General features: G+C 35.1%; 3 protein-coding genes across 3 annotated transcripts; 2 read left to right on the forward strand and 1 right to left on the reverse strand.

The window, feature by feature from the left end:
• The first annotated feature begins 1165 nt into the window (after positions 1-1165).
• mRpS22 (mitochondrial ribosomal protein S22) lies at positions 1166-2710 on the forward strand. Its single transcript, XM_090159975.1, has 7 exons — positions 1166-1325; positions 1382-1554; positions 1617-1781; positions 1856-1999; positions 2061-2290; positions 2351-2456; positions 2529-2710. The coding sequence occupies exons 1-7, from the start codon at positions 1244-1246 to the stop codon at positions 2649-2651; spliced, it is 1023 nt and encodes a 340-aa protein (XP_090016101.1). The 5' UTR covers positions 1166-1243; the 3' UTR covers positions 2652-2710.
• Elp5 (Elongator complex protein 5) lies at positions 2668-4546 on the reverse strand. The gene is made up of 8 exons (XM_090159976.1): positions 4366-4546; positions 4235-4295; positions 4099-4176; positions 3827-4035; positions 3586-3755; positions 3437-3520; positions 3287-3375; positions 2668-2819 (listed from the first exon to the last, which is right to left on the reverse strand). Exons 1-8 carry the CDS (start codon positions 4418-4420, stop codon positions 2720-2722), a joined length of 846 nt encoding a protein of 281 aa, XP_090016102.1. The 5' UTR covers positions 4421-4546; the 3' UTR covers positions 2668-2719.
• A 6329-nt stretch (positions 4547-10875) lies between these two features.
• LOC149925470 (uncharacterized) lies at positions 10876-12370 on the forward strand. The gene is made up of 3 exons (XM_090160871.1): positions 10876-11253; positions 11322-11505; positions 12087-12370. The coding sequence occupies exons 1-3, from the start codon at positions 11122-11124 to the stop codon at positions 12242-12244; spliced, it is 474 nt and encodes a 157-aa protein (XP_090016997.1). The 5' UTR covers positions 10876-11121; the 3' UTR covers positions 12245-12370.
• Positions 12371-22142: the final 9772 nt, after the last annotated feature.

The raw sequence follows: 22142 nt of genomic DNA on the forward strand, positions 1-22142 counted from the left end.
ATAAAAATGAATTAAGGCCTAGTTGGTTTACCTTCTGTAATAGTTCTAATTTTAGGAGATTTTTCGATAGACGATTTTGTATATTTAAAAACAAATATATGCGTAGCTTCCCACACGCAATTAATAGTCAGAAATAGGGTGTGGACCATTTTTCCGAGAGACCATCAAACCAAGTGGTCCTACGCATGACGCCAAAGAGGATTTTTTTTCCTCAAAGGACGATAAGTGAGTGTCCTACGCGATCTCGGGACTGAAAGGGTTGGATTCAGGTTGAGTGGTTCTTTAGATTAAGTATTTACAAGAAAAAAAAATCAGTTACGTCATTAGGAGAAAAAAACTTTTTTTCTAATAAAAACTAATTTACTGAAATCGTCCATTTTGAATCGGACAATTTGACATTCGAAGTACGTGGGCATATGCTCAGGGCTACGAAAATGAAAGTGAATTTATTTTGTATGGTAATTTATTCTAACTACTAATTTAACTTCTAGATAATTAAAAAGTCTAGATAAAGTTAATAACCATATTTTACTCTGTATTCTAGACATAAATATTAAAGGACTAAAATGTGTAAACTAAAATGGGTAGAGGGGAGGCTTGTAAACATAGGAAGATGGGTGTTGGAATTTCGCTTTTCTATCAAGGTTAAAATGCTTTTCCGCGCGTCTCGGGGAAGTTGGGGTGGACCATTTTAAACGAATTTAACTTGTACCAAAGTCTGCTGAAGAGTCAGAATGAACTTGGGCGCCCTTCTATTTGACTCTTTGAGCGGCCCGCCTTCGAGGCTTTTTTTGTCGAAGATTTGGAATAATGTTCGAGTGTTCTTTGCAATTTTGGGGTTGGAAATCCCACGTTTACGAATGACGTACTACGAGAATGCCACGCATATTTAAAGACATCCTTTTTCGCGAAGGACAAAGTTTTCAAAACGATTGTTTGCTGCTTTTCCTATAATCTTTACAAATATTTTAATTTTAAAACTTGGAAAAAAACGGTAGGATTTATGATAAATATTTTCCACATTCCTCTCATCTATCAAAAAGAGCGCATTTTCAAGGTTTGGGGCGGTGCTTACGTTCGTGTCCAAATTTAGAACATCTATCGCCATCTCTCGGGATTGTTGAGTGATTGAAACGATAAAAAAAACGGATTTTCAGGGGTCGAAGGTTATTTTGCTTTCTAACACGAGGGTCGTATAACTTTTAAACATTTAGTTATGGAATTAATAAATTGATCAGGCATAATGATAACCAAAATCAATTATAGTCGCCTAATAGGCATCTTCTCCAAACACAAAGGTTTTAAATTAAAAAATTTGCGTACTTGTAAGTAAAATTCTTTTAACAAAAATATACTGTAAAATTAAACATGATTACTTCAGTTTCCAGCGTTAAAGATGAAAGCGAAACCAAACCAAACTTATTTGTGAATCCAAAAGTCCAAGAAATTTTGAGGAGAATTACTAGAATAGATATAAGTAAAGTTTTTCGTCCTGTTCAACAAAAGTTGTCAGCACCTGAATACCAATTTCACACTGATGAGGAATTAAAAATTGTTAGTTAAATACTTTAACCACTTCTTAACATTAAACATAACATTAATAAAGGAAATTCTAGTTTATGGAAGAAGCCAAAGCAAAAGCTTTGGGAAAATTACAAATGCCACCTGTATTAGATGAGCAGGTTTATGAGTTAGAAACACTGTCAGTAGATCCTGAAATTCAAGGCATCACCAAATCCAAACTGATAGCAATTGATATAACCCCAGGATTAATGAATATAGTAAGAAGGCTTTGCGACTTTTATCTTTCTAAATGTTTAAATTTTCCTGAAATGGTTAAAATTTAAATTTATAGGACAGACATATAGTTGTAAGGGAACCAAATGGTGTTTTAAGAAAAGCTGCTTACAACGAGCGAGACATGATGTTAAACATTTATTTCCCAGTCCCAGGACGTCAAATTGAGACTCCCAAAATGTTTGACGATGAAAATTTACTGGTGAGTTACTCAAAACTATCCGATGGTTTAAAGTAACTCTAATAAGAGCTAAATATTTCAGGGTGTTTTAGAAAGGGGATGGTACGAGTTTGCGTTAGATCGAGCATGTATTCAATTTGAACCAGATGATCCGAAATATATCAAAGTGACGCAGATGGTTTATTCATACGTAAATGATAAAAGAGATTTCAACCCTCTACGCTCAACGAGACATTTTGGATCTATGGCTTATAGCTTAGCGAGGGATAAAAATATAGATAACTTATTGATGGACATGATTGAAAAAGAATTGTAAATATTTTTTTTAAATGGTACGGTAGAAATAAGTTTATTTTATTAACTTTACTTTAGTTTGGAAGATGCTTTGGATTTGATTAAATTGCACCATATGATTCACCCTGATACGGAATCAGCTAAGTCTGCAGCAAGTCAAAATAATAATTTTGACTTAATTATGGTACAATAATTTTTTTTCAAATTCCATTTTGTAAAAAAAAACTGATTTGATTTTATCTTCTAAACTGTGCAGGATTTTGTCCAGAAAGATGCAAATAAAAAATCATATTTGGAATTAGCTTTGCAAACATTGAGAGAGTTACAAGAACAACGCAAAATAGTCGAGGACGGCATTAAGAAAGCTCACGGAAGTTAAGATTTATGTGACAACGTTTAGTATATAGCTTTTTTTAATAAAAACTTTGAAAAATAAAACAGATTTATTTAAATATCTAAATCATCATCGGGATCTTCCTCATCAAAGTCATCAACACTATCAAGATTGTAGATAATTTTTCCTCCTCCGGATTCAGTATTAGATGCTCTAAATCAAAAACAAAACTATTATTACTTTCTCAGTTTTTCAACAATGGATTATTTACAGGGTTGCCACAGTTTTTCCATATTCAAATTCCCTGACTATCTACAGAAATTTTCCCCGACTTATTTTGTGCCAAAATTTTATTTTTTTACCCTTAAGTTAAGTAGAGATTTTCTATTTGCAACATATTAAATTCCCTGACATTTCCCTAATTTTTAGACTAATTTTAAAAATTATGTGACATTTCCCTGACTTTTAGACTAATTTAAAAAATTGTGACATTTCCCTGACTTTTAAACTAATTTTAAAAATTACGTGACATTTCCCTGACTTTTAAACTAATTTTAAAAATTACGTGACATTTCCCTGACTTTTAAACTAATTTTAAAAATTACGTGACATTTCCCTGATTGTGACTATTTCAGGATTTCCAGGTACCGTGGCAACCTCGTATTTAAATTTAATCTCACAGAGTGTATGGCAGAACCAGCTCTTTCCTGGCTCTTTTTTCATCATCTTTTAGAGTGAGATTGAACGTTAAATTACTCGCAGGATCGATCTAAGTGGCATTATTTTAGAAATTATACTTAAGTTTAACTAAGTTTCAAATGTAAAATTACCGCTTTCGGAATTGCTTCCAAACTTTTATCATTAGCGTCTTTAATAATGACTTCAAAGTTTGAATTAATTTTAAATAATTCAGCCTAATTAATATTATGTTGTTATTAATTTAAAAATAAATGATACATTAAATATACACAATAGTAACCTTAGTAAGCTGTTTTCCATTAGATTTCTTTAAAAGTGTAGAGCACAATGTTAAATTTGGTTTATCAGCAGCACGTGATAATTTTAAAATTGCATCAGCTAGTTTTTCAATTATTTTGATTTCTAATGAGTCGTGTACGTCAGTATGTAAGAGTGCAATGATTTTACAGTCTGAAATTACAAATCTTAATTAAACCAAAAATATTAATTATTGAAATTTCATATTTATAACGTATACTCACCTTGTAGTTTAACCCGGAACTTATGAATTTCACAGTATATTTCATTAGCAGTTAAGTTTATAAGTAAAGGAGTCAATGAGTTTATAACAACTAGATTCGCATCCATTTTGCCTAATGTATTTTTGAGGTTGTAACCAATTATGTCATTTTGATAATTTCTATTATCCCAATTTAATGGATCAGTAAATCCATCAAGACATTTTACAGTGCTACTTTGAAAAAAATTATATATTAATTAACCAATATTTTAAAGCCTATAAATAATTTTTTACTTATCAACATCCTTAATTTGTGTATAAATTGAACCTTGTTTTGGGTAATCATACTGTAAAAGGAATATCTTGTCATATCTATGAAAAATATACTTTTAAATAAATTGGTTTGAGAGAGATATAAAAGTATTTTCACCTTTTCTTATACTCAGTTAAAAAGGCACTAATTAAGGGAATCCCATGACTATTATGATCATCTATAAATATTGCAAAGACATAGCTTAGAAACCCAATAAAATGTGTCAAAACACATGGCCTTTTGAATACCTTCCACTAAAATAAATTTAACGTCTTCTTTATTTTCAAGAATTCTATCCAACATTGTCGCTTGTCTAGTTCAAAACCCGGTCGAAATGATATTTTTAGAGTTATTTAAATAATGAAAGTCGACAATTCAAATAATGGTTGAAAAAGCCGCCAATCTGTTTAAGAAAATATTTCGGTGGCGCAAACGCTCGCCATTTTTTAGTTTTTTTTGTGGACTCGTGAACATAGAGATAGAAAAGAAATAGAGGCACTATTGAATCTGGCGAAGTTGACCGCGAGTGCCGACCCCCTTTTGGCCAATGTAGGAAACCATGAGATGGGCAGATTACGTGGCGCCATCGATGCGCGGTGAAATGAAATACATTATGCCTTTTGGAAAATCAACTTTCATTTGATGTAAACAAAGAAAGGATAGATGGCGTTGCAAATTCTGCCCATCTCCGCTTTCATACATACGTGGGGGGGGATGAATTTTCCCGGTCAAAAACAGGGGTGCCTTAACGCGGTAATCTTCCATCTATTTCTTTTCTATCTATATGCTCATGGAGCAGTGATGCCAGTCTTTCCAGATCGCAAAAAAATATATTTCCCTTTCATGGTGTGAAAAGTTTTCTTTTCGGACCAAAATTCCCTAGTTTTATAAACCAGGGAGACAATCATATTTACATAAAAAATTACATACAAGAGACTGTTTTCTTTTCGGACCAAAATTCCCTAGTTTTATAAACCAGGGAGACAATCATATTTACATAAAAAATTACATACAAGAGACTGCGCATCGCGTCATGCGCAGTGACGGTACTTTTGTGTTTGCGTTTTCGCGTATGTAAGCATAATCGCGGATAATTAAAAATGGAAAAAGATAGACGCTTCAATAAAAGTAATATTTCCGAGAACCAGGACCTGAAAGTTACTGTTTATATAGTGCTATCAAAAGTGACATAATTACCAAAAGTGTGACAATACCTGTACTTTCGTATGCTAAAGGTTTAATGAATGCTCGACTCGAGATCGACCACATAAAAGACTATTTTTGTCGCCTTTCTGGATCTTTTTTTAGTCTATGGTATTATATCGTAGGCAGATGGCGATAGCATCTCGACAGAACGACGAAAAATCAAAAAATACACTAACTTTGACCAGTGCTACATAGTTCCTCCGTTCCTCACAACGGGGCGTTATTTGTTGGTTTTAACTTCCTTCCCTCCCCGAGGCATACTTTCCCTCCCCCCCCCCCAACTTGTATTTCGTTCGTAACATTCATTAAGAAATAGGTCCGATTGACACACTTTTGGTAATTATGTCACTTTTGGTGCTATACGGTATGCAACGAAAGAACCAAAGAGTATACTTTTTGATGCAACAAATGTTTCCTTTTAACCAGGTAGCTTACTGGTGAAAAGTTTCCATTATTTAAACAAGCAGTGGCCGCGTTCAGTAACAGCAAGCGGTTGGACCGTTGAATGCGCATTCGCTACTGTACGACTTTTTTCACTTCCGGGATTGACGTCACGTTTGCAAACGGAGAGTCAACGAAATAAGCGGCTGGAAGAGACGGTTATTTTGTTGATAAACGCAATCGCGACGTCACAGCACGGGAAGGCTAGTTGCAGACGACACGACAGACGATATTTTATTAAATTTACAACAATCGTAAATAAGCGTTCAACAGACGTGGCGTCACGATTGCAAACGGAGATCAACGGTTAATTAACAATTTCCGTTCTGAAACGCGGCCAGTAACTTACAGGTCCTAGGACCTGCAAGAAGAAATAAAGAAATGTATTTCTTCTTGGCGATTTCCTTAAAGATGTTTTATTTAAGCACCTATTGCATTTTTTTTTGCACTGTATAAACTAGCTTATGCTATTACCGTTAACCTCTACAGGTTTTTATGGAAAGGGGAAACCGAAGAACTTTGAAGATAACCCGTTTAACCAGTGGGGAGAGAACTTTCACACTCAATGCAGAAGGAGTGGTTCCGAGCTTTCACCCAGTGCCACAAGCTGGGATCGAACCCAGCTCCTCTTGCTGCGACGCGAAAGTGCTAACCACCCAATAATTATTAAAAATAAAACGCCAAAAAATTTAAGTATTACTATACGAAGTATCACACCAAAAATGATCGTATTTTTACCCCCTTTACCATAGGAGTTAGAAGCGATTTCCAATTTGCGATGAGTTGTTGAGATAAGGTGTCTGACATTTTTAAATTTGAAATCGCCAATACATCTAATACTAACACGATCTCGGTACCAATTGGTTACATTGCTTATAAAATCCGACCCAATAGGAATTTTCTAAAGATATTTTCACTATTTTAAAGTATAGTTCAGGGTAAGTGTGTTTCAATTTTTAGAGCTGTATGACAATTCCAAACCATTTATTACCAGGCACTCCCGCTAGTGGTGTTAGAGACAAATTTCAAATTTTGTGATTTAGTTTACATCATTGAGTTGGGAATAAATAGAGGTACAACTAAATCTGGCTGGCGCGGGACCAATTTCTTTCAATAAGGAAACTTTATCAACTTTATCGTTCTACCGTGGCGGCATCTGTCTCTGGTGGAGGCCACTGTATGGCAATTGAATTTTTGAGCGAATTTGACGCGAAATTGAAATGTATGATTTATCGTAACAAACAAACCTTTGAAAATGTTTAAAAATAATTTTAATCTGTCAACACGATCCTTTTTAACACAAGTTACGGTGAGTTAGCTAATAATTATTTATTTTTAGCCATATATCTTTACAAAATATAGATGGCGCTACCGCCATGAATTTCGTACAGTCTTCTCAGAACAGGTGCCGCGTAACCATGGCAACCGAAATCGTAATTTTAATTCTAGCAGTATTATTCCCAATTCAGTGGTTTATATTATAAGATAGATTTTATGTTATGGCACTTAAAACAAATATTTAGTTATGAAAATTAATTTTAAAATATTTTAATTTTACCCATATTGTTGGGGTCATAAATTGTTGCGGTGACAAAGAGATTTAGAAAATTTCCTACCTAATTCACACTGTTCTAGTTTTTTTTTTGATTAAATTCGTGTATAAAATTATTTGTTCATTCTTTCTGCGTGCCCCTTTCAATAGCTTTAACAGTGCATCGGAAAACAGTGAAAACCACCATAAGTCTATAATATTATTCTATAAGTTGGTCATTTTTTGGAATATTTTACTGAGAACTAGTAACGGAGTGACGTCATCACAAGAAGAAAATATCCCCCTAGCGAGGCGCTGTCAAGTGTGACGCTTTAGCAAGCGGACGCAAAAGGGCGACGAAGCCCGTAATGCAGTCTGTCTTGAAAACAATATTATACACTTTGGAAATAAGGTTTTGATTTATGTTTATTGATAATTAAATTCCTTATACGTAAAACAATTAATTAATGGTAGAATTTCGATACCGATGCTGTATTAGCTTTCTCCATAAGTGAATGATTTTTGTAAATCTCAAAGTTAGGCTTAAGATATTGGGCTCGTGAAATTTTTTCCAGTACTATTTTTCTCTGGTTTTCCTCTAATTTAACTCTAAACATTATCTCTCGGCTCGCTCTAGAAGCGACCGATATAAAGATCTATCCACAAAGACGTCAATAAAAGGCACTCAAGAAATGCAGGGAAGCCAACCCTTCCATTTAAAAACTTCAATTTGCTAGTTAATATTTAATTTTATCTATTTTTTACCAAGAAAAGTCTGACACTATCTCGTTAAGGAATATATGATATATTTTAAGAAATTTATAGCTTACATTTTCTATTTTGATCTTTGAAAATTTTCAAAAATGGTTAAAATTTACTAAATTTTATTTCAATTTAACTAATTAAACGGAATTAACTTAAATTATAGGGGTTTACCTGATCTCTTTAACCGATTTAAACCAACGTTTCCAAATTTTACGTACAATTCCTGAATTGTTTCATATTAAATTATATTAATTATTATAATTTATTTTAATTTAACTAATTTAACCCAAAGAACCGCTATAGTTAGATTTTCGAAATTTCTTCTATTTTCCCAAACTTTAACTAAATAATATCCAAAATATTCAATATTCACTATTAAGCCGTATTTTTCTATTTATTAACATGTTACTCACATTGAAGTTTAGTTTTTTTTTAAAACAATTTAAATTTTCGACTATTTTCATAAAATCTGTAAAATTCCCATGCTATTTTATATGTAAAAATTATAATTCTTAGATGTCGACAACATTTTCGGTTGCCATGGCAAAACGAAAGCCCATTATAGCTTTTCCCTTTAAATAGTGAGTTTCAAGTTACAAATAGGTCTCGTTTGAACCAATTAGGAGATAAAAAACCTCGAGTAGTTTGCTTTGTAAGTGAACTGACGATCTGGAGAAAAAAACACCACAGAAGGGAACTTGAGGAAGTCAAGGGCCCACGTATATTTTTGGAATGCGCCGAATACTCCTCTTTGATTGGACGAACAGTTTCATTCAAACAATACACGCGTTTTGGTTATATTTTTTATGTTCAATCTCCTGAAAGCCCTACCGAAAGATGAATACCCCGACTTATGTCAAAGATAGCTAATATATGAAAACATTAATTAATGAACTATTAATTTCAATTTGCGTAACAACATAATTAATTTACTTTCACGATCGGCGGTTATACAGCTCAGCTGATAAATTAAAATTTAACATTAATTCTCATAAAAATAACAATAATTTCATATTATTAACAGGCTCAGTGATTTTAAATATTCTGATGTGGCAGGGTCTTTCCCACGAATGTTTAACACAGATTGTAGTTTTGTTAAGTCACTAGATTTCCATAACTATTTGAATATCTTTCCCTTTTTAGCTGTAAAATTTAAAATAATAAACACTGGTTTATGTATAATCATAAGTTAATGATACCTCTAAGTAGACAAATGGCTATGCTGCCTATGGCGGATATGCTTGTCCAAATCGACCTATGTCTCTCCGTACTGCGTATCAAAGTAGCCGTAACATAGACTTGGAACTGCCGAAGCTGACGTTTCTTTAATCCCGTTTGGTGCAAGGCTAGCTTGAACTTCCCCAAAAGAGATAAATTTCGGTATTCCCTTAGAAAATTCGTTCCCCCCGCAGAGGACAAAGAACGTTTTTTTGCTACACTCTTTTTAGAAACGTTTACTGGGCGCCGCCATCATCGTACAGACAACTATCGAGCAAGCCCTCTACCACAGAAATTCCTTCCCCCCAAAACCGGTTTTTTCATCACCCTCCCCGTAGACTGTAAGGTAATGGCGGTCGATTGGGGAGGCGGGTTTAAGAGTCTATAGTTTCATTCTCGACCGCATAGCGGCGCTGGGTCCGAGATATTTTTCAAAACTTTCATTTTCGCGGGAATCGGAGAGACAAGATTTGACATCACATTTTCTGGACAAAGATTCCACCTTGAAAGGGCTTATTTGTCTACTTAGAGGTATCATTAACTTATGGTATAATATATGTTCCTTTGAAAAAAACGGCGTTGATTTCTAACGTATGTAAGAATGCTTAGTGAAAAGATTCCCTTGAAACAGTAAATAAAGCCACGGTATCACTGGAAATAAAACTAGCCTTTGAAAACAATTTAAATGCTAATTTATTCACAAAACTAATATACTTTCAAGGAGAAGCCACGTTTAAAAATCTCTAGACGCAAATATACGAAACTCCGGTGATTTAAAAATGGCTGTTTCTTGTGATACCTTCACACATGCGCAGATGGAGTTTCGAATTTTTTGCAGAGGGTAGGGAGTCTTCACAAGATAGGGGGGACGAAATTTTAACCCGCTTTACTTTCGAAATCGACCTATTAAGGCATTAAATATTCTGAAGGCAATTCAATAACACGTTATATTCACTTTTTTCATTTCTATTCATCAGCTTCCAAAATCCGCCACTTGGAAAAAATAGGAATAACGACTATTGTGAAAATATTTTCATTATTTATTAAGTTGTTTTAACTATTGAATATGTATAGAAATGTATTTTACACATTTTACAATAAATAGAAATGATTAAAAAAATATTATTAGAAAATTTTTTTACACGTTTAATTTTTATATATTACAAACGTCTGGTTGTACTAATTTGTAATTATTTATAATTATTACCTTAATATATTTTCTGACAATGTATGAAATCGGCGAACATTCTTATTACTAATTAATTAAGTTTTAAACTTAGTAGAACCTCGAGTGTATAATAAAAAAATTTCCAACGAAATCTCCATCGAACTTCTCTCCAACGATAATTGAATATTACCAGTAAGAGTAGGAGTTTAAGTCATTCAATTTAATCCGGTTAGTTAATCCTTTAATCCATATCTAATTCTATTGAACTTTTATGGAATGATTGGCCTTAGAATTAACTTTATCAATCCTATATGTCGTTAAAAAATTAACCAGAATTCTAAAATTAGGTTTTTTGCATCGACTATTTATATTTGTTGTATTTGGAATCTTTTGACTGGTTTTGGGATAGAGCCACTAATTATCTTCAAATAAATAGCGAAACCCGTGAAAATAAGGAAATTTCTATTAATAGCTCGGTGAATCAAATTTATGGGGATCAATATATACAGTTACTGGGGGGGAAATAAGAGGGTGCACCCCCCATTCCTATTGGCTATAATCCATACCGCTAATCCGGATTACACGTAGTATTTATAGTAGAGCCATCGCGTTTAATTATCATAGTGGACAGTGTCCGAGCGAAATCGACAAGTTCACAAATCGGCGAGCTTCGAAATGATCCGTCTGACGTTGCTGTTGGCGCTGGCAGCGGTGGCTCTCAACCAACACGGAGTCCAGTCCGTCAACGGGCAGTCCGTCGCGTTTCCTTTCGCCTTCAGGTTTATGCCGTTCAAGTTCTCCAAACGGGTTCGTGACCACCTTCGTGTTTCGTACGAACACGTTCAAGGTAGATTGTTCTTTGGTTTCTCGTTCAGGGTGACGATCCGTTGCTAGACTGGCCATCGTGGACGATGCTCAAAGCCGGACCCTACGCTCTGCGACAGTTTCCCAGAGTCAATAACGTGGCTGACCGTCCGGCATCAGACGAGTACAATTACGGAGTCGACACCCTCGACGAAAACGGAAAACTCCCAATTTCAAGTTCCACTAGAGCTCTCGGTAAAGTATCTCAGTTTTACAAATCATTTTTTTTTAATTCTCGATTTAATTTTCCAAATACGTTAAAGCAACTGTCGGCTCTATCATTGCCACATGTATTATTAAAAGGCCCCTGTTATTAGAGATGGCCACGAATCTATTCGAATCTTCGAAAAAATGACTTTCGTGGAGAGCGTGGAGCCATCTATAAATGGGAACGGAAGCTAAAATTCCAAATAGCGAAACAATAACGTCGTCAGAGAGCCATTATAGAGTATTATATTTAGACCACTTTTACTCTACTTAGTGAACTTTAACCTAAATTATATATCCCATATAAAATATATTGTAAAAAATTACTATAATTGAAGTTATTGACAAATTTAAAAACGAGCCAATCAACGCGAAGCATACTTTTATGTCCCGCCTTTTGGGTCAAAATGTAGCTTCAGCATCTTGTTTTGATTTCGACGCTAACGACATCTGATGAAAAAAGAGCTACTTCACCTAGAGCCGACACTTGCTTTAAGCAATGAAACATTAAGAGCGAGAAATTCTTTGGTAATTACGGATTTCATTTAACAAATCCAATCTCGTTCCAGGTTTGTGTCATTTCAAAATCTGTCCAGTTGGTAAGCGTAGTCAAACGAGCGGCAAAGTCAAGCCCAATAATTCCGTCACATCATCCGCACCGACGTCTTCGGCACTTCGAGACGTGGCTTCCTCGGAGCTCGATTACAGTTACTCGGAGCAGAAATAGGAATTGAGAGCTCCCGCGAGTGGTTGTCGCGGATACTCTGGCTTCGCCTTTACACGAACAACTACCAACTTTGCAGGATGCCAGGGGAGCTACGCTGAACAGCCGAAATTCTTAATCGCCCGTCACGAAGACAACGCGTCTTTTTTTTAAAGATAAACGTGAATTATACGATTTTATGTACTAATGTCGGAAGTTCAATAAAACTTTGAAGAACTATATATTAGAATTGATTGCCTATACCTTTTTGAAAAAATTAGTGATGTGAATTTACCGGTAAAAATAAAAACTGTAAATTTCCCGGTAACCATTAACTTTTTTATTTAATCAAAATAATGGTTTGATGTCACAATAATTATTAAAATAGTATTTTAAATTTACCATAGCCTTATAGGTTATATTAAACTTAGAGAAACCTCCTAGATAACCCCTTAGAAATACATTTAAATGTATGGAACGTAAAATCACAGTGCCGGGAGTCTTTAACAGGAAAATGATTTGGTTTTCTGGTCCAATGTAAAATGTAATTGTTTCTTCTTTTATTTGAAGTTTAACAAAATATTTTTGGGTGTTTTTTGCTTTATGAAAATAATTGGTAAATTTACCGGTAAAACCACTCGGTAAATTTACCGTAATTTTACCATTACCGGTAAATTTACCGGCTCACATCTCTAGAAAAAATAAGATACGGTAATCGGGCTCGCGTTGGAAACTAACTATTCCAATTAACTAAACATAACTCTAGCTTCTCGATTGACGATTTTTTAACCAAGCGATTACTCGCAAGACCTCGTTAAAATCGGTTGCTTTAGAGAGCTTTATTGAGATCGGCGTTTGAATAAGAAATTATCCAATTACTTATTTTTATTCATAACCGCAAATAATCCGAAAAATATACGAAAAAACCGAATATTTTCGCATGTTAAATCGTTGTTTATTCGTATAAAATGTTAATAAAAAACAGTTAACCAAACTTTTTATTGTTAATCGAAATTTTGCCGGTTAATTTATTCATCCCGCCGGCATGAAGTGGTTTAACGAAAGTGACTACGTGAAAGGGGGTTATTTCTAATCTTGTTTACGAGCTGTTTATTATCTTTGTTATTGTTGCGTTTAGACGGGCTTTTTAGTTTTGAATTTCCAAAATGAGGAATATTGTCAGGAATAATATGTATACACTTGTAATACGTCTGGGTGAGTCTTAACTGTAAGAGGTTGCGAGTTAGGCTGTCTTATACTAGGGCAAAAAGACCACGACGGCGAGCGTCGACGCAAAAATATTGTATTAGGCCTAACGAGGATTTTCGTCTCGTTTTAGCTCTAGTAAAAACTAGTCTTTAAACCTCGCTGAATTTTTTATATATAAATATAATTTTATATTATGTTATACATTATATTATATATTTAATTATATATATACATACACATATATATATATATTTAAAATGATGAAAATTACGTACCGTATCAAAACAATTTTTGGACCTCTTCCCCCTAGTAACAAAACAAATACTTTGACCGCCTCAAATTTAATATCACCGTAAACCCCAAATGTTATTAAACCAATTTATTTATTGCTCTACCTCTTAGCAAACTAATCATACAATAAGAAAAAGTATTACATTGCGACTGTAATTAAATTGATAATTTTGTTCCCGATATAAAATAATGTTATGTTACGTAACATCATAAGTAACATTATTAACTCTTAAGTAACATTATAAACTCATAAGTTACATAATAAACTCATAGGTAATGTAATACTATAAGTATAACCATAAGTCTATAATATTGTTATATAAGTTTGTAACTTTGGGGAATATTTTACTGCGAGCTAGTAATGGAGTGACGTCATCACAAGAAGAAAATCTCCCCCTAGCGAGGCGCTGTCAAAGGCTACGTGTGACGCGTTAGCCAGCGGACGCAAAACGGCGACGAAGCCCGTAATGCAGTCTGTCTTATGATTATCACCGAACTGATATTCACGGTTATTGCGCAATCCAGGTTTCGTTCAGCACAGAGCCCCCTAGTGTCTAAAAAATGTCCAAATAGATAATGCCAAGCACGATAATATATTGCTCAGTTCAGTTGCTGGTCCAAGTCGGAGCTGGGCAAGAGCGTTAGGGTTGAAAATAGGTTCCATTAGAAAATTAGAATTGGAACAATATGAAGTGTCATACTTAAATTATTATGTTACTTATGGTAACAATTTGCTACGTATATTTTTCGTATGACCCCTAATATTAACAATACGACATATTTCAATATAAAATTTGCGGAATAAAATTTACATCTCATATTATAGACCTACAGATATTTAGTTTAAAATGTCAGACATTTTTGCGTACGAATTTTGACGTTCGTATGATGGATATCCAAACGAACAGAATTTTTAATAATCAAAAACCTTCGCGGCTAAAATATGAACTTGAATTTGTTTTCCATAATGCCTTTTATAGAAAACAAAAATTAAGTTTTAAGCCGGGGTTACAAACTATAACCAAGGTTAGCAAAGAATATGTGACACCCGGAAAATATTCTCCGCCCACACGGAGAGAAAGCCCGCGATCGTACCGGAGTGTCTTTCCCCCATTACCAGGAGAAAGGGGGAAATATTACACGAGGAAAGGCGGAGGGGCGTGGTTTTAATACCGGGAATCACGAGGCGAACAGTCACGTACTTGCTAAAGCTGTATATTTTATCAGTTACAAGTAACTTGAATCTGGAGTATTTGATGTTCTAGGAAAATGGTAAGTAATAACATAAGTGTATAATATTGTTACAATAGTGTAACACTTCCTATACTTCACGCTGAGAGCTATTCAAAAATAGAGCTCGGCGTTCGGATAGGAATTTTTTTGTTCATTTCTTTTATATCCATATCCGAAAATTATCCGAATAAAAACTTATTTGATGCATATTAAATCGTATAATAGTCGTGAATAATATCCATAAATAAACAGTTAATCGATTTTTTTATGATTAATCGAAATTTTGGGGGTTAATTTCCCCGAGCTCTATTCACAAAACAGATTTCATTGTTTTGTTTATGTTTTTGATTCAATAATTAGATAACTCTGAAGTACATTTGTGTTATGCATAAAATGTGTTTCAATAAAGTGCCAGAAAAAACTATTGCCTCCTATTTGACCAATGTGATATTTTTTATGATCTTATATCTTTGTGAAACATCATTTTTTTCCCATCGAACCAACTTTAAATAGGGCATTCTGAATGTTTATCAACTTTAAATGTATGTTCGCAAGTATATGCTCTACCACTTTTCATTTTTAGTTTCACCATAAGTGTATAATATTCTTACGTGTTTTACTGAGAGCTATTCACAAGACAGACTGCATTACGGGCTTCGCCGCCGTTTTGCATCCGCTCGCTAACGCGTCACACGTAGCTTTTGACAGCGCCTCGCTAGGGGGAGATTTTATTCTTGTGATGACGTCACTCCGTAATTAGTTCTCAGTAAAATATTCCCCAAAGGGACAAGCTTATGGAACTATATTATAGACTTATGGTAATAAGAAAACTATACGTATATTTATAGTGAAAATTATACGGGAAGCCCAAGTTTCAGATATTGCCACAAAATCTTAGCCTCGCTGATTAAGTTATTATTTTGGGAATTATGAAATATTTATTGTTTATGTGGATATTTTATCCCCACTTATTAAGTTATTATTTGTGAATTATAGGTAAGTAAGCTAACGATTTCTATGGCTTTGGCGTTGATAGAAACCCGAAAATTAATCGTAACAACGCAAACAAACTAGGAAGAGCTGGGCCTCTTAATCCACATAAATCTATTAGTGCTTTATTTATCCAGTAGAGTCATAGTTTCAACTTCATTGTACGAAGGATTACTGGAAACCCCGAAGAGCCGCCAGCACTCTATGGGTTTTTACGTTGCGACTTTAGCATTCAAAATAAATTTATGATCAAAGACAATGGCCCTCTGAGGATGACCACTGTTTACTCTGTTCATTTACGTCACTCCCTCCTCGGTCACGGAAGTTCTGGACATCTGTTTAGGTTCTACATGTAATTTTTTTTAAATAGATTGAGCGTTTGTAGTTCTATAGGTTTATTATAATTTCGTTAAATTTTAATTTTACAGAAACTAGGAATAGGGAAGTTAAGCATCCAACGATATAAACGGGAAGATCTTAGCAATCCATAGTTTTTTTACAGACGTTTCGTCAAGCTATAACTTAGCACCACTTTCGTTAACCTCTCAATAAATTAAGTAAGAATTCAAGCTCGGACTGGCCAGGTCTGCTGGCCTAAAAATGGTTAATAATAATTTTATTCTAAAGGTCCTTCAGACGCGTTTGACGTTTCAAATTAATGTGCACGTAGAATCTAGTACACTTTAAACCTTATTAGTCTCTTCAGTCTCTAGCCGAGCGCCCCCAAAGGAGCCAGTCCGGGCCTGTAAGCATTCTAAAAAGCGGTTAGAGCGTGAATTCCAAATTACGAAGGCAGGAATCCATACCTCTACTTAGAATGCTTATCTTGCTGTATCACGTATGGTAAGATCACTCTGACGGCTTTGGCCCCGCCTACGAGATAAAAAAATCCCCTCTCACGTTGTTGTTTGTTAAGTTAACATAATGACGTCAAAAAACAGTCAGCCACATCAAGACGAAAACCTACCACGACAAGCATTCCAAGTAGAGGTATGGATTCCTGTCGAAGGTAATTTTTCATTTCGTTTTTTCGAATCCCAAAGGAGCTGAATTTTCTTCAAAACTTTTCAATTGTACAACCACTCTTAGTGTTTAGTGTGATTCCATCAGTAAGTGGACCAGCTACCGCGTACGGATATTACATTTACACAAAAGAATGTTTAAACAAATTGAACGATAATTAAATAAACCGAACTTTAATTTACTCTCGTTGAAACGGGGGGGGGATTCCTCCGGAGAGAGGAGAGAGAGAGAGAAAGGAGAGACGAATGAATATTTAACGAGAAGGAACGCGTCTGAAATGACAAAGAAGGCGTGGAAACGAAGATGTGGGTGGGATCTGAGTCGACGAAGAATTGCCACAAAAGTGAGGGAAACTTTGACTCGCGAGTCAAAGAGGCACGGATTAGTCGCTGCCCTGTCAAGCTAGTAAGCTGATCGTACCCGCGCTGCCCCGACTCGAAGCGTAGTCATTAATCCACTCGCCACCGTGAATAATCTTGCGACAAAGCCGCCCGAGGACAAGCGGGGATCATTATCTTTTCGGATGTCCGACAGACGAACGTTTCTCGCGCAGGTCAGTTCTCATTTCACTTCCCGATCGTTTTCCTTTTATTCATTTAGATAATTTCATTTCACTTCCCGATCGTTTTCCCTTTTTTCATTTAGACAACTTCATTTCACTTCCCGATCGTTTTCCCTTTTTTCATTTAGACAATTTCATTTCACTTCCCGATCGTTTTCCTTTTTTTTTCATTTAGACAATTTCATTTCACTTCCCGATCGTTTTCCTTTTTTTTCATTTAGACAATTTCATTTCACTTCCCGATCGTTTTCCTTTTTTTTTCATTTAGACAATTTCATTTCACTTCCCGATCGTTTTCCTTTTTTTTCATTTAGACAACTTCATTTCACTTCCCGATCGTTTTCCCTTTTTTCATTTAGACAATTTCATTTCACTTCCCGATCGTTTTCCTTTTATTCATTTAGACAATTTCATTTCACTTCCCGATCGTTTTCCTTTTATTCATTTAGACAATTTCATTTCACTTCCCGATCGTTTTCCCTTTCACTTATTTTAAGAAAAAGGAAACAACAACGAAATTTAAAAAGTGCACAAGTGTTTTAATTTAAAATATATTTCACCCAACAGGTTTCGGACACGTTATCGATAACGTGTCCGAAACTAGACGGGTTATTAATGTTTTAAATAGAAACTCTTGTGCCCTTTTTAAATTTCATTGTTGTTTCCTTTTTCTTACAATAAGTATATTTGTGCAAGTCGCTAAAATTTCTTTATTATTAGACAATTTCATTTCATACTATTACTTATTCTACAAATTTGTTAATTTTTTAAGTTCATTTCTGTTTTACTATTTTATCATTAAATTGTTCTTCTTAACTATATGACAGAATACAAAGAATAATAACTTTGGGATCCACCATCTAAGATTTCTAAAACTAATACCATAAGTCTATAATATTAACAATCAATAATTTTTAATAAAATGGCCGACCTAAGCTCGAGGTTTTTTTTAACTAAGCGACATTTTTTTCAAAAAGTAATGTGTTTAGTTATCAGGGAAAAGGCATGGCTTGGTAGGTACGCTCGCTGATTTGTCGACTTCGGTGAGGAAAATCATACGTGTAAAATGTTACTTATATAAAAGTAGTTTATAGTCCAAGTGTTAATTTTTCAATGAAAACAAGCCGTAGTTTGAAAGTAAATTTTAATAAATGTTGTCTACTCTTATAAAATAAAACCATATTATTGTGGTTCAATTTTACTACTGGCATAAGTCTATATTATTGTTCCATAAGTTTGTAAATTTGGGGAATATTTTATTGAGAGCTAGTAACGGAGTGACGTCATCACAAGAAGAAAATCTCCCCCTAGCGAGGCGCTGTAAAAGGCTACTTGTGAAGCGTTAACAAGCGGACGCAAAACGGCGACGAAGCCCGTAATGAAGTCTGTCTTGTGAATAGCTCTCAGTAAAACTTTTGCACGTGAAGAATAGGAAGTGTCACACTTATGTAACCATATTATACAATTAGTCTAATATGATTTTTTTAGTTTTATACGTTTCAAATAATTTTATTCTAATTACCATTTAAAATTCATTAAAATTTAAGTAAATTATGCAGTTTTAAAGCTATCACAAATTATATCATTCAGACAGTGCGGTTTTAAGACCTTCGTGGGCCCTGGGCACTAAGACCTTTGTAGGCCCTATTTCTAAGAAGGCCCCTTCAAACCTTCGTGGGCCCTGCATTCAGATGATTTTAAGTATTAAACTGAGTTACGAAAAAAACTTAGATATTTTATTAAAATTTTCCAGTGACAAAACTATTTGGAAAAATAGGTAATTTCAATTGATTATTAGTTTTTTCAGTACATTTTACGTTAACTAGTTTTTAATACAATGTAGCTTCAATTTGATCGAAGTCCAATGGGGGGGGGGGTAGCTACTCACTACCCCCCCCCCTAAAATATTCCAAATGGAGCAAAAAACTATATTTGATTTTGGACCGCCTGTTGGCTATTTTTGGAATTCATTCGTCATCATGCACGAGCAGTTATCGCTTGGGAATACGCCCCCCAACCAAAAAAATCGTTATAAAAATGCAAAAGATGTAACCTTAGCGCCAGGTTTCTCCATCCCTATAGGATAAGCGTATATTATATTATTGAAAAAATAACTAAATTTTAAAGGCAAACGATGGTAAAAATACAAATGATAAATTTGGCGCGGGAAAAAAAAAGACTGTTGTCGCATAAAATAAAAGGTATTTCGTATTCCAAACGAGTTAGTCGATCGAGTTTGCATTATGCCGGGTATCACGCTTAAAGGGACTATAACCCGAACAGGGATGGACAAGCGATACTCACTCGTGGCGTTGCAGTCTAGAATGTAGTCGAATATTCTCATATCTCTGTATAGTTGGCAGTGCCGGATTATGGACCAGGCCTACCAAGGGCTAAAACAGTGGCGTAGCTAGGGGGCACAGGGGCACATGCCCCCCCCCCGAAACGTATGGTCGTACATGCAAATATTTTTATTTTTTTACTTTTTTTCAATGGTGTGCCCCACCCCCCCCCCGAAACAAAATCCTGGCTACGCCACTGGGCTAAAATAATGATTTTTTAGAACTGCCCTAATACACACTGAACCCTCAAAACATAATTTCCATGAGCTATAAAAGCGCCGAATTCAGAATTTGTAGCAGACGAATATTTTAACAAAATGATGAGAGTGAAAAAGGGCTGCAAATAAGTAACTTAGTTCAGAAAAATTGTCTGCGTTTGTCGATATGTACCGGAACGACCCGTCGACATCTCCCATGAGGTAATCAGATATTTTAAATTGTTCATACTTTTTGGCGATAAATTCACCATAAATAGCACTGCTCAAATCCGATTTTAGAACTACCCAAAACTACCACAACTGCCCACTAACAGAAGGCCCCCACCACTGATGACACTGATGAAATCAGTGGATTTTTCACTGATTCGGTTTAAGATAAAATCATTATTCTCGTGACATCAGCTCAGCTTCGGGACACGCGAGTTTGGCGTTTTTACGCTTTCCTTACATAGGCACCCACCAAAATCTGCCTACGGCCCCACCTTCAGTAAATCCGGTACTGATAGTTGGAAGATATACGTCAGCAACAAGATTTTCTACTACGATCTAGACTGTCGCGCTACCAGTGGGTAATGACGGAAGCTTGAATTTCGATGATAGAGTTATACCGCCTTTAAAGAAATACAAGCGATAGAGGGAAATTATGTTCGTATACACTTTGAATGTCTTGGAGCCTGTTGCAAAAGCCCTAGCCAAAGTGCTAGCCCATATAATTTAACACGTGTGATTCTAGAAAAGCAGACTTTTGCAACGGGCCCTAAGGCTCCATTGACTGGAGAAATAAGCGGGGCTTAAACTACGTCACCATATAATACGAAGCACTGACTTTGAAATTCATTTGCTGGCCGCCGTCACTTAAATACTCCCGCCGGAACAGAAATCAAATTGAAGAAGATCACAGAATACGGATTTCAGAAAATGCGATTCGATCTCTCACTGAAGCTCTTTGAGAATTGATAATGTTCTTCGCGAAATGGTTCAAGGTACTCAAAAATGTACATATTTAGATGCCAGTTAAAAGAGCCAATGAAGTAAGTGACAATTCGAAAAAAAGTTTATTGGCGAGTGAAACCTAGACCCGAAACACGTGCGTTCCTATGGGAATCATCAAAGTCATCAAAGTCTTCCTTAGCCATTCCTAGTATATATACCTGGTGTTTCAAAAGTTATGCAAAAATTTTAATTATAATTTTCCTACGATATTTAGAGCGCCAGATAGCTTCAAAGTGTGGCCTACTAGCCCGTGGAATTGGGCTGCGACAAGCACCAAACCAAGCAGCAGGGACTTTAAATACAGTTTAAGTTTACTATTACCTCGATTTGTTTACAAAGTCCTTTTTTACCTATCACACGAACCCAAACCTTAATGTTCGCATTTCCCGCTCTGCTTGGTTTTGCGCTTGTTGCAGCCTATTTCCAGGGGCTGGTAGGCCACACTCTTTTAACTCACCGTAGGAAAATAGGAAAAAAACAGGCATAATTCTCAACTCACCCACCACAACTCCTTAACATTTTTGCATAACTTTTGAAACACCCTGTATAAATAATATCCGGTTTATAGAGCATTCACATAACGCCGTATTTATCATCTTTAACGTAACGCAATACAAGAAAAATTGGGCCATTTTTCAGAAGAGTTTCAATATTAGACTCCGAATATTAGACTCCGACATTTTAACGACCCTCTACAAATGGCCAAAGATAGACGTAACAAATTTATATTTGGACTGTTATCTGGATTCGACCTATTTCTGAACTACTAACGCCTGTAGAAATATTCAACTCGCAATACACCCGCGTTCACGGAGAATACATCTTATTAGAAAAAATCGGGTTCAAGCATTTAAAGGTCTTAAAACATCTTCTACACCTACAAAACATTAAACTTCAATTCAAGCTAGTGGTTTATTTATTTATTTTAGCAGAATGACTAGCAAATTAAGTAGATGGTGATAAATCCGAGTGAAAACGCGATTTCATCTAAAACTTTTAGGGATGCACTGATATGAGTACAGCCGATATATCGGCGGTAATATCGTACGATATATCGGCCA

This window comes from Leiobunum rupestre, chromosome 10, assembly GCF_980474605.1.
Source record: "Leiobunum rupestre chromosome 10, qqLeiRupe1.1.hap1, whole genome shotgun sequence".
In the NCBI taxonomy this organism is placed as follows: Eukaryota; Metazoa; Arthropoda; class Arachnida; order Opiliones; family Sclerosomatidae; genus Leiobunum; species Leiobunum rupestre.

Bases quoted from the DNA above. Each gene is read 5' to 3' on its own strand.
- mRpS22 (XM_090159975.1), top strand. From the start codon at position 1,244: ATGATAACCAAAATCAATTATAGTCGCCTAATAGGCATCTTCTCCAAA. The intron at 1,555-1,616 runs GTTAGTTAAATA...AGGAAATTCTAG, and splicing joins CTGATGAGGAATTAAAAATT to TTTATGGAAGAAGCCAAAGC. The intron at 2,457-2,528 runs GTACAATAATTT...TAAACTGTGCAG, and splicing joins ATAATTTTGACTTAATTATG to GATTTTGTCCAGAAAGATGC.
- Elp5 (XM_090159976.1), bottom strand. From the start codon at position 4,420: ATGTTGGATAGAATTCTTGAAAATAAAGAAGACGTTAAATTTATTTTA. The intron at 3,376-3,436 runs GTAATTTTACAT...AATGCCACTTAG, and splicing joins TGGAAGCAATTCCGAAAGCG to ATCGATCCTGCGAGTAATTT. The intron at 2,820-3,286 runs GTGAGATTAAAT...TTTTTGATTTAG, and splicing joins CTGGTTCTGCCATACACTCT to AGCATCTAATACTGAATCCG.
- LOC149925470 (XM_090160871.1), top strand. From the start codon at position 11,122: ATGATCCGTCTGACGTTGCTGTTGGCGCTGGCAGCGGTGGCTCTCAAC. The intron at 11,254-11,321 runs GTTCGTGACCAC...TTTCTCGTTCAG, and splicing joins CGTTCAAGTTCTCCAAACGG to GGTGACGATCCGTTGCTAGA. The intron at 11,506-12,086 runs GTAAAGTATCTC...ATCTCGTTCCAG, and splicing joins AAGTTCCACTAGAGCTCTCG to GTTTGTGTCATTTCAAAATC.